This window comes from Panthera pardus, unplaced genomic scaffold (genome assembly GCF_024362965.1).
Source record: "Panthera pardus isolate Hobbes unplaced genomic scaffold, ASM2436296v1 HiC_scaffold_8, whole genome shotgun sequence".
In the NCBI taxonomy this organism is placed as follows: Eukaryota; Metazoa; Chordata; class Mammalia; order Carnivora; family Felidae; genus Panthera; species Panthera pardus.
The window spans coordinates 154,473,288-154,486,220 of NW_026527013.1; the positions used below are offsets into that span (position 1 = coordinate 154,473,288).

Here is a 12,933-nt window from a genome sequence, read left to right on the forward strand (position 1 = left end):
AAGTGTGCAGCTACCCTTCCATCTCCCCTGGCAGAACTGCCCTACTCCTGCTTTGTAAAAAGCATACCTTTTTTACCCACATGAAATTTAACGATAGTACACATTGCACCAAGGTATAAAACTGCTGGGGTACCAAAGGGACACTATTGGTATTTAACAGGGCTTTCATGAATGGGTAACAAATACCTTTGCAAGACAGCTAGTTTCCAAATCTTTGCTCTCAGTAAAATTAACTGAACCGTCAGCTGATTACAAAACTCAGTGACAAGCTATTACGCAATTTTTTGGTACATTATAGACATGAGTTTTGAGTGATATGGTGTACGGTAAAGAATTTATCTTGCCCAGAAAAAGGGATGGCCTTTGCCTTTGGCTCCTAGGAGATAATCCCTAAAAGTTTGGAATGTCCTGCCTGATGAGAGTATTTCTGTTTATTTACCTGGGGGCTTATAGAAGGGACTTTGAGTCATATAGTACCAGTTTGACTTCCTGAGGGCTTGAGAACTAAGGCCAGCCACAGAGGTAGTCAACCTTATCTACCTGACAGAGCCCCAGTGATAACTCTGGACTTAAGAGAGTCTCTGTGGTTGGCAGTGTTCTGCTGTCGGGAGAATTCAGTGCGGTCCACAGTTACACTGGGAGAAGACAACTGTGACCTCCACATGTGGAACTCTCCTGGATTCTGCCCTATGTGCCTCTTCCCTTGGCTGATTTTAATCTGTATCCTGCTGTTGCACTAAACCATAACTGTAAGCATTAACAACCTAGAGCGAGTTCTCAAACTTAATGAGCAATTGAGTCTGAGTGTGGTCTTGGGGACCAGTGAACTGTGCATGTGGGTACAACAAATTCCTGACTTTCCCATCTTTGTATCTACCTGAACAATACTGCTCAGTGCTTAATTCTTTCTCATTTCAGCAAAAGCCTATTTATCCACAAATACATGAATGAACTGAAAAGCCCCATATGTTCATGAAGACACACATTTCCAATAAAATTTTACCTTCTTTATTTCTATATACCAAAACTTACATTATTTTCATCAGTTATATATTAATACTCATTAATAGAAGCATAGTTCAGAATTTAAAAAATTAACCTTCAAAGACTAAAGTCACAGGAAAGATTTTTGTAATTCTAAATTTAAATACATATTTTTTGTTGCAGAGATGTTATTTGAATGATCAATAAAAGGCTTGAAAGTATAAAAGTATGTTTAAAAAAGAGCCATATCAAACTTTGAAAAAATATAATACAAAGGAAATCACATTCTTTGCAATTACTTAAACTTAAAGGGAAGACTCTCCAGGATATAATTCATGTACAGAAGATTTAAGTGGCACATAAAAGATAAAATCAGCAGTTCAATTTGAAATTCTGGAACTGACTGGTCATTTCCATTCTCAATCCACATTCAGCACTCCTGGCACCTCCACCCCTTGATTCATGCCTCTGCATTACTGGAGCACAATGTCTACTCGTTCTCATCACCCCCTCCCCTTGTACTGCTTCAACAGATTGGTAAACTCCACCAAAAGCATGGCCTGTGTATTATTCATCTTTGTATTCCTTTATATCCCATAGTGCTTTGCATATAGTAGGCTTTGAAAATTTCTTATTGAAATAATTTGTGTGTAGGTAAGATACTGGTATTTATCATTTTGTATCTCTTGAGAGCTTGTGCTTAGAACCTAGCCACCAGGCTCTAACAAAGTCCACACTTTCTAGAAGACGTCCCCATAGAAAGGTCCATGTCGACAAGAACTAAAGCCCTTGGCCCTTGACCCTGACCAAGCTTCCAGCAGACAGCTAGCACCACACCTTGTCAGAGGTATGAATGAGCCATTTTGGAAGTGGATCCTTTCACACCCAAATGAATGCACCCTAGGCAACACAATGTGACACAGACATAAATCTTCCTCACTGAAAGCAGTCCAAACTGCAGATTCATAATTTGCTTAAGCCACTATGTTTTGGGTGGTTTGTTATACACCAACAGTAACTGAAAAAACAGACTTAAATAACGGTACTTAAAATAACAGATAAAAATTAGTTGTTATTTTCTTCTAAGATGACCCAGCACTTCTACTCCAAGAAAAGAAAACCATGAGGACAGAGAGTCAATACACGTAGCCTAAATGAGCACATTATTAACCCCAACTCAGTAGAAAAGCTGCACTGGAAGAGGAAAGAGCAGGGTGATTAGAGAGCAAAATGGAAGGATAAAGAGGGGGAAAAAATGACAGCAATGTCTTAGATTTCAGCACTAGAGTAAGGAAAGCAAAAGGCATGCTATACGATGGCTATCCCTTGAAGCGCTAAGAGAACTGCTCTAGGAAAGAATCTGATCTTTACAACCAGAACGAATTCTTTAGTGCAATTTCTTATTTTTATAACTGAAAAAAAAAAAAGACACCTGAAGAGCTAAAGTGACCAGGTCATGAGTCCAAGGTCGGCCATTACACTGAGTTTCTTAACCAGAGTCCTGCTTTAAATTTACAGGCAAAACCTGCCACCCAAGACTATGGGGGGAAGAGTACACAAGAACAGTTCCTACAGTGCGTAGTAAAGAAGGAGATGTCCTATCTCCCATGAGAAAGAAGAATATTCCTAAATTTTCAAACAGAAGTCCAATCTGAGAGCCATGGTGATGAAAGTTCGAGAGAAAAAGAAAAATCAAATCAAGGGGACAGACGGAGCAATAGCTGGGGTTACGTCACTGAAAATGACTAGAATTAGCAATTCCCAAAAGGGACTTCCATGGAAAGTGCCATTTGAAGAAAGCAGACAAGAAGTAATGAAATAGAATAGGGGTAAGGGATAGTGCATATATCATTCTTTGACCCCCTTTTTCTTTCTTTCTTTTAAAGTTTATTTATTTATTTTGAGGTGGGGGGCAGAGAGGGACAGACAGACAGAGAATATCCCAAGGAAGCTCCCTGCTGTCAGCAAAGAGCCCCAAGAGGGGCTCGATCTCACAAACTGCGAGATCATGACCTGAGCCGAGATCAAGAGTCAGACACTTAACTGACTGAGCCACCCAGGCGTCCTCCTTTTTCTTTATCAAATATTCAACCTGGTTTCAGACTGGCAAATTCCAGAAGGTTCTTACTACCAGACAGAATTAACCAGTAAAGGCCTTACCCTTCTGTTGGTCACTCACTTACTTCTCTTATGGAGAGTAAGCCCTTGCCACATCATTTATTATACTCCTGTGGAAGACAAAGCACCTAAAATGCCAAGAAGTGGATGAGTGCAAAACTCTGGGTTGCTTTTTATCCATATTTTGGAGATAATAATACCCATTTCCATAACGTATTATTTTATTAAAACAGAAGTATTCACTGGATTTCATCCAGATCTTAGATTCACAAATTTTTATTTGTTGTCTCTATGATAAATCAACTAAAACTAAAGTTCCCTTGTAAAGTGGATCCTTTAACACCGAAATGAATGCACCCTAGGCAACACAATGTGACACAGACATAAATCTTTTTTATGTAAATCCCTTTTCCCTTGTAGAAAAGTTATATGCAAAGGAAAAGTGAACATGGCACAGGGTATTATGTCTTATGGTTGAATTAATAGGACTGTAGGAGGCAGGGCACAGGAAGCTTGCAAATTAGAACCAACCTTGCTACTCAGATTGCCATCATCCAATCAATCATCTCAGTGATCTAGAATCTGTCACAAGTCCAATGAGTGCAATGGGTTGACTATGCTCCTTTGCTAGTAGTTTGGTCTATCTTGAATCTATGCTTCATGCAGGGCTTAAAATGTCAGGTAATTAGGAATCAGGTCACAGATTTTTTTTAACACTCAAAGGTAGTATTCAACATTCAAAAGCTATGTAGTAGTTAGAAAGACCAAACAGCAACTAACCAATTAGCTTTGTGCTGACCTTGGTAGAAACAGTCATTTAAATCACTTTTTTCATCTACATAGAATCCAGAGCACTCTGGGTAAGGGGCCATCTGGTCACTCAGCAAGTATCTACAAAGTACAGGACAACTGAGACTACTTCTCTGAAATCACATACTAGCTGAAGTTCTTAGAAAGATACTCAGAGTTATTACCAAAAAGATGGAGAGTTGAACTGATGACCAACACACATACACACACACTACTTACATGAAGTTAACACATTTATAAATTAAAAACTATCATTTCACTAGATTGAGAGCTTATGATAAAACACATACCACATTCATACTGTTGGATTTTTTTTTATTCTTTGGATTGGGGATTCTCAACTTCGGTATGTATAAAAATCACCTGGCGGGGCGCCTGGGTGGCGCAGTCGGTTAAGCGTCCGACTTCAGCCAGGTCACGATCTCGCGGTCCGTGAGTTCGAGCCCCGCGTCAGGCTCTGGGCTGATGGCTCGGAGCCTGGAGCCTGTTTCCGATTCTGTGTCTCCCTCTCTCTCTGCCCCTCCCCCGTTCATGCTCTGTCTCTCTCTGTCCCAAAAATAAATAAAACGTTGAAAAAAAAATTTAAAAAAAAAAAAAAAAATCACCTGGCAAACTTATTAAAAAAGCAGGTGCTTGGACTTCACTCCATGGAATCAGAATCTGCTCTAGTATCTCTATGTTTAAACAAATTACCCAGGTAATTCTTCTTCTTCTTCTTTTTAATGTTTATTTACTTATTTTGAGAGAGAGAGAGAGAGGTGGAGGGGGAAGGGGAAGAGAATCCCAAGCAGCTCCAAGCTGTCAGTGCAGAGCCCAATGTGGGGCTCAATCTCATGAACTGTGAGATCATGACCTGAGCTGAAATCAAGAGTTGGGTATTTAACCAACTGAAATACCCAGGAGCCCTTACTCAAGTAATGCTGATGCAAACCACGGTACAAAGTATAAATATTATTTATAGTTTATATGGTCAACTATTGTTTTATTTTTATTTTTTATTTTTTTAAATGTTTATTTATTTTTGAGAGAGAGAGAGAGAGAGAGAGCAAGCACGAGTTGGGGAGGGGCACAGAGAGAGGAAGACACAGAATCCGAAGCAGGCTCCAGGCTCTGAGTTGTCAGCACAGAGCCCTACACGGGGCTCGAACTCACGAACCGTGAGATCATGACCTGAGCTAAAGTCGAACGCTTAACTGACTGAGCCCCTGTTTTTTAATATATTAATGGTGGAACTGCTGCAATCTCTCTCTCTACACACACACACACACACACTTTTTTACATACTGAGGTATACAAGATAATTTTAGTAAAGACAATTTCATTTTCTTGGTTAGTGTCAAAGTCCTGGTGAATTTCATGCGGCTGGGACAGAAAAGGCAAAGAGCTGCCTGAGGCTAAGTTGGGTACTGGGGGTGGGGCGGGGGTGGGGGAGGTAAAGGACAGAGAACAGGAACTTAGGAAGAAATAAGCACAAAAATTTCCTATTAGAATTCTCCTTCTAGAAAAATGGAAAGCATGAAATAAGTCTTTCCATTTACCTAGTTAACAAAAGGGAGAAACCGTACTAGGTTCACAAGAATCCGATATGAAGAACAGCACAGCCAGGCCGCTTAGCACAAGCGGTGACGGAACAGAGAGACGGCATAAAGCCCAGTCGCTGCAGCGGCAGCGCCTCCTTCTGGCCGAGCTCGGTCAAGAGATGTGACCACCACCCACCGCTGCAGCTCTAGCTTCTAGTCAGAACATCAGGAGCTATACTCCATCACAACACTTAGCACTGAGCTTCCAAGGAGAGGCCTTACATGCAGCTACTATTGCTGAGAGTATACCAAAAGTTTCCAAAACTGGTAACAAAGATCAAGATACCCATTTTTCATGCCTACCCGGACTCAACGCTTCTTTTCTTGCAACAAACTGGAGTCTTTTTTTTTTTTAATTAAAAAAATTTTTTTATTTAACTTTGAGAGAGAGAGAGAGAGAGAGAAAGAAAGAAGGTGCACAATCAGGGAAGGGGCAGAGAGAGAGAGAGAGAGAGGAGGAGACACAGAATCTGAAGCAGGCAGGCTCCAGACTCCAAAGCTGTCAGCACAGAGCCGGATGCAGGGCTTGAACTCACAAACCTCCAGATCATGACCTGAGCCGAAGTCGGACACTTAACCGACTGAGCCACACAGTTGCTTCCAAACTGGACTCTTTATACATATAGTAAAATAAACCCCAAGAGATGGTAAAGATTTACCTGGTCCCTGTTGTTGATGTTTGAATAAGGTAACTGTCCAGTCATCAATTCATAGAGAACAATTCCAAATGCATATACATCTGACTGAAAGCTATATGGGTTTTTATCTTGCATTCGAATTACTTCTGGTGCCTGTCAGAACACAAAAAGACAAATATTCTTGTTTATTCTTCAACTTCAACTGAATAGACTGAAAAGCAGATTATTAAAATTCCCAGAACAATGCTTTTGCCATTAAATAATTCATCTAATATGCAATCAATTCTCTTATTAATGGGCAAAGAAGTAGAACTGATCAAGAAGAAAAGTGCTTGGTAAACTCTGAAAGAGGTGGTATTACCCGAGATTCCATGTGCATTACTAAGATTTTATAATTTTATCAGCCATCCTCTTTCAGCACAAAATCCTGTCATTGCTATTTGAATCCTTCCCAGGACTAGTCCTATCAAGAATCAGTTCCCATTTCCCATTCTTGATTCAGTAAAGAAATTTTAGATCTGTGTTCATGTTTGGGAGTAGCACAACCACTATGGTAACTGCCTTAGAATTTTGGTTTTCCCCCTTGGTACAATGGTTTTCCTCGTCTCAGGGCACCTTAGAGAATACTGGTAAAACTCCTGCCTCCAAAAGCATTGTCAACATGCTGTGGATGCTTTATTAACAAAAACAAGAGACAGCAGGTTGACTTAGAAGATGGTATAAAGAATCTTGGCTGCTTGCTTCTTGGGAAAAGCTATAGACCAAAGCATATTTGCTACATTTTTACACATTTCACTCACTGTACTCTAATACTTAATTTCTTCTTGGCTGTTTACATAAAATACAATAGATGGTCAGTTAAATATTAGCTTAAAGGAATTACTTCACCTTGCATCTTCTGTTCTGTTTCATTTGGAAGAATTGTCTCATTAGAGAAATTGCAGAGTATAAATAAAAACTCTTGTGAAAGCGTTACTTTGATACCAAAACCTGGACTGACTGCAAAAATGGCCGGAAGACCTGGAACAAGATTCCTGGTCACAGGTCAGGGTAAGGCCAGTCAGACTCTCTCAAAAGGCAGGCAATGACATTCAGCCTTACCCGAAAATCACAATCACCTGTATAGACTTTAACCTCTCAATGTCCAGACTACAATCTAGAACAGAATCTGGGGAGGGGATCCAAGCACTGTTGTTTTTTTAAGTTCCCCAGATGATTTTAATGTCTAACCAAGGTTGAGAACCACTGATAGATGTGCGGAGGCCCTGATGGAAGGATGGGGGCGTAGAAGACTGTCTACTTCCTTTGGTCAAACATCTTACTAACTGCTTTTAGTAATATAGTACAAAATAAACCACATACAACTGTGCTATAGTGAACAAGCCAGAATACTGAGAGGCTGGTTATGATAGACACAATCTGAAAAGCCAGAACACAGTTTTGAGAGGAAGAGAGTAATAAATCAGTTGAGGAACTAAATGTCTTTTTAAAATTTAGTTTTACCTCACTGTTGTTGGTAGATGGCTTGATGTAAAGTTGTATGTCATCTATTTACAAGAAACGCATAATCAATCCTCAATTAATTTAGTGATTTAAGATCCTCAATTAATTTAATGATTTAATTTGTAAAAATTTTCACAAAGGTGTCTTTCCCCTCTAAGATAAATAAAACAAGGTTGAGAAGACTATTGTAAATAGTTCAGAGAATTACATAACCTTAGTCCTGACCCAACTCTTCTCTCTTGTCTACGGATGTTCCATATTTGCTTCTGAAGGCACTATCAACCCAAAAGGATTTATTCAATAATTAAGTGTACTATTGGCTACTCTTGTATTAGAACTCAGCTTGATGGAACAAAGGATGAACCAATCTACCTAGGTATCAACAAAAAAGAAATTAGAAGAAAATGTAACACTTCATGTATAATAATCTACTAACTGTATAAAACTACGGTTTTTGAAAAAAGGACAAACCTGGAGATTTAACTGAGCCTCTCGTCCACACTAGTTAAGATCAACACACCTTTAAAACATGTATTAATTGTTTCTTTTTAATATTAGGTTTTATAATTTCAGTACTTAATATCTGCCAGCCCACCCCTCCCTAGGATACACTGCCATCTTGTAACAAGGTGTAGGACTTAAAGGTGCGTGAGATCCAGTTTACAATTATCAATTAGCCTCTGGTTTATAATGACTTATTAAACAATTAGAATAATCAAAGTCACAAACCTAGCTAGCTCTAATTACTGAATCTTAGACACAGAAAAGGTATTAGAAATCCACTAGTCCAACCAACATTAAAAACTGAGAGATGTGGAGGAGGTTAACAAACATGCAGGCTAAGAGTCAAATAGAGCACTTAAGTACCAATCTCCTAATTCTAAGTCCAGTGAGCTCCTTCCGCTTGCTACTTGGCCTTAACTCCAGTTATTATTACAAGAAATCATAGCCGAATTGAACCCTAAGTTTTCCTCACTGATTCAGACATCTATCTTGGAATTCCCTTCCTGGAGACTGCTATGGATAGTTCGGGGAATATACGCAAATGTGGCTTCAAGAGCCCTTGCAGCTTTTCTGTTTCCAGCATCGTGTCCCAAAGTCTTTGTGCAGATTCAATTATTTAAACCTTCAAATTGCACTAATGGCTTGGGGACATCCTATATTCAGCTGAGAGCAGCGGTTCTCAAACTTTTTTGTCTCAGGCCTCTTTTAGTCTTGAAAATTACTGAAGATCCCAAGGGCATACATAGGTATTTATCATTTTTAAACCTAAAGGGAAACTGTTAAAATATTTAGTAATTCCATAAATAATAAAACAACAGCCATTAGATGTTAACACAGATGACCCATGTTTAATGAAAAGTGTATTTTCAAAACCAAAAACAGTTCAGTGAGAACAGTACTGCAATTCTCTTTGACTGGTTTAACAGAGTCAGCTACAGACACATATATGTTGCTGCATCCAATCTGTTGTGATGTGTCATTTCTGGTTGAAGAACATGAAACCAAATGTGGCTTTACACAGGGATGACCTTGAAGACCTCCAAAAGGGTCTCAGAGTCCCTTTTAAGAACAGCCAGCTTAGAGGTTGATTCCTATGCCTGCCCTTTTCAGAGCCTGCAGAAAGTAACTGAAGTTTTCATTCCCTTTTTTCCAACAAAGCAGAAATAGGAATAAAGCAAGAGCTATGCAGGGCAGCACATGGCTGACAGTGTTAAAAATCTACCTTTTTTTTTTTTTTTGTCTTTCCTCTCCCAGCTGCCCCATAATTATAGGTTCTTTCTAGTCTAACGGAAGTACTTGCCAATTTAGGCTTAAATAAGATTGTGAAACAGCCTCTCTCCCAAAAAAGAGGAGTTCTCTTAGCAAAACCTTAATAACTGCTGCAGATCATACCTGCTTAAATGGCATACTTGTTTTTTTCTTTTTGCAACAGGGTACACAGAACATTTTGAACACAAGATATTTTAGAGCCAATTCTGGGTAAAATTTAAACAGTTTATAAAATACATATATTTTGTTTGAAATGTACTGAAACTGGTATCATAATACTTTTTGTAAAGGTAAAGAAAAAGGTTAAAATCTATTTACATAAAAAATAAGATCAACATTGATTTTTGTGAATACTGGGCATTATGAAACCTTCAATGATTTTCTAGTAGTTCAGCAGCATCGCGGGGTCCACAAATTTCATTAATGGAGAAACAGCCTCAATTCTTACCATCCACAAAATGGATCCAGACAACTGTTCAAACTGATGGGACCCACTCCATCGAGATTTCACTGTGGCTAGACCAAAATCACCTATTTTTACTGTGAGGTCTTCATGAAGAAAAATATCTGAGGTGTAGTAAGTAAAGGAAAACAATAGATCTCATTTTCCTATCAAAGTAAGCATTATGAAAATTTTAGGTAAGAGATCTAATTTCTATAAGCCTGTAATATGATTTTCTTTCCTTGGTAATAATGATATTCCTTTAAAAAGTACAGTTCTTCCTACTTCCTCTTAAAGTTGACAAATATGTTTTAAAAAATAATTAGTTCTGTTTGGCCTATGTGGCCTGCTTTTAAGATTTTTGGGGCTTGAAATGTGGCAGGGTGAGGTGAGATGCTTTCCTGAGTTTCTGGGAAATCGTGAAAACTTTCCCATTAGATTTCAGTAACACAGATCCATTCTTTTGGCACTGCTGACAAAGACACAAAGGTTCTTCACTGGAATGAAGTTTAGTTGGCGGACAGGGTCTTGAGCTGGGTTTATGGAGGAAGAAGGAAAAATATGTCTTTCTCACCTCCTCGTTACGTAAGTTACAACTTTCAGTTACATCTGCACCACTGGGGGGCAGCGTCAGAGCACTGACAGAAATGAGTGGGCAGCTGCGCAACTCTCCGTTTTATGGAGCTGACAGAGTGGAGGCACGCAATCAAAAGAGTACTACTGTTAGGAAGACTTGGTAGATTTTTTTGATAATGTTCAAAAGTTCAGAAACCAAAAGCAGGTGGTAGTATCCTGCTTCAGTATGCTCTCATGCAAACCCGTTTATTAATTCTCTTTACAGTATATTGAACTTAGCATGAAAATTGTTTTTACATAATGTGAAGACAAAATGCAGAAGAAAAAGTCAGGATGTTTTCAAACTTCGCAGACAAATTTCAGGAAGGATACTATTACTCTTGAGGTCTCTGTGGATGATTGACTTGGCGTGTAAGTAACTGAAAAACAAAACATCATTTCAACCTGAGTAGGGGTAAAGACTCTGGCCTCAAAATCTATAGAACATATTTAGGGGTGTAAATAAAGACTTATTCAAAATTATGATACAACTGCAAACTATACATTATGATAACCTCTTTACATAAGAATATTAAAATAAACGGTCAATGAATTTAGGATTATAGGAACATATTACTATTACGGTACAGCCAAAATCCTGTATTGTGTTAAAAGACTTTGCTTCATCTTTTACTATTTACCAATACAAACCTTTCACTCCAGCCAAGCCTATTTATCCGTGTCTTTTCAACAGACATTGATATTTAATCCCACCTCTGTGATCGATGCTCCCCTCCCAAACCCATCCCCAAATGAACTTTCATTCTATTCTCCCCCATTCATTCCTATCCTTTTAGACTGAACGTTCACTCTAACTTCTGAATGAAGCTTTCCCATGATTAACTCAACTGAAAGTGATCTTTCAGTGTTCACTCATGTAGTAATTATTTAACAGCTTGATTCATGTATTTTTCCCTCTGTGCCTTTGGTTTCCACCAGAATATGAAGATTTGATTGATAAAACCATTTTAAAGGTAGTAGTATACATTACTAAAATACCTTCTTCTTTTTTTTTTTTTTGAAGATTTTATTTTTAAGTAATCTCCACACCCAACATGGGGCTTGAACTCATAACCTGAGATTAAGAGCCGCATGCTCCACCAACTGAACCAGCCAGGCATCCCTAAAATACCTTCTTAAAAATACAGAGGAGCTTTACCAGACATGTTAATCTTAAATTAGCTACTAATGGCCACAGTAAATAATCCTATTGTTGATTAGTTTAAAATAGCATATAATAAGAGAAAATTAAGTAATACAGACTAAATTTTCAAAACAGACAAAAATGGTGAGGAGGAAACGTGCTATATAACGTCCCCAGTGAGTCTATTTTAAAGCCGATGATAAATTTAAATTATCTGTTACCCCTAAAAACTGCTTGAGTTCACTGAGGGAAAGGGCTCTGCCTACTTTACTTCTGTTTAGTCTCCAGGGCCTAGCACAGTGCCTGGCATATGGTAAGTATTCAACATGTCTGTTGAGTGAACTACAATGAAATGCATATAATATTCTAGTCAAAGTTATTTTTCTTCATCTGATACTACAGAGAAAAGATACAGGAGACTTCTGAAATTTGACAATGACCATTAGGAAACAAATTTTGCCTTAAAATGACACTTTAAAGTCTAAATGGTATAATCAAAATTATGTAATAAACAGTTAAAAATGGAAGATTTACAATGATTAAGCTTTATTTATGCTTTTACATCTTCATTTAAACTTCCTCATTCTCCCAGAGATCAAGATTTTGAAACTTTCTTCTCAGACAAAATTTTCATTTCAAACTACTGTTTATACAAAGTAACTCCTTCTCTTCCAATTTCTCTCTTGTATCAGTTTACTTCCTGCATAGATTACTGCATTTTAAAGTTTTCTTGTTGTCATGACTTCTTAAACTCAATCTCACTCTATCACCCGCTCTCTCTTATGTTGAAGGAAAACATGATGTCATTTATGGGTCTCATTTGCTTAAAAAGTTCTGCAGTGACAGAGAGAGGTACAGATGGAGAGAAAGGGGCCTCAATCAAATGCTTTTTCAAGATGGGGAGACCTTGTCTCCTCTTCAGAAAGAAAGGAGAACAAATGGTGATGGTGCTCAGTGGCGGAGCTTGGTGCTTTGGTCAGAGATCTGGTATTTAATGCACAGAAAAAGTGTTGGTCTTTGAAAAGAGATTGTTTTCTTTGAAATTAAAAACAACAACAAATGGGTGGTAGAAATGAACTATATGGCAGCATGATTAAGTTATAAGAGAAGATAAAGGTGTTCCTGATGTTGTCAATTTTTTCAACGAATCTGATACAAAGAAATATAGCAAGAATAAAGTAAATAGAAATGTAACCAGAGGGTTGAGGGGAGAAAAAAATTCTGAATGGGAAAGTACTAGATAATTAACAAGATATAAATACAAGTGCTGAGCTAGTGATATAACCCTAGTAGAAGGTGGACAATATAAATCTAACACAGGCCAAA

The 12,933-nt window shown here is 38.2% G+C and overlaps 1 protein-coding gene across 5 annotated transcripts in view; it reads right to left on the bottom strand.

Annotated features, from left to right (window-relative positions):
• Window positions 1-12,933, bottom strand: part of BRAF (B-Raf proto-oncogene, serine/threonine kinase) — a 168,012-nt gene that overhangs the window by 11,536 nt on the left and 143,543 nt on the right. For all 5 annotated transcript variants that reach the window (XM_019452951.2, XM_019452950.2, XM_019452952.2 and 2 more), the window contains 3 exons: window positions 10,797-10,843; window positions 9,855-9,973; window positions 6,152-6,283 (listed from right to left, as the gene is read on the bottom strand). In XM_019452951.2, coding sequence (XP_019308496.1) covers window positions 6,152-6,283; window positions 9,855-9,973; window positions 10,797-10,843 — 298 coding nt within the window. The remainder of the gene's footprint in view (window positions 1-6,151; window positions 6,284-9,854; window positions 9,974-10,796; window positions 10,844-12,933) is intronic.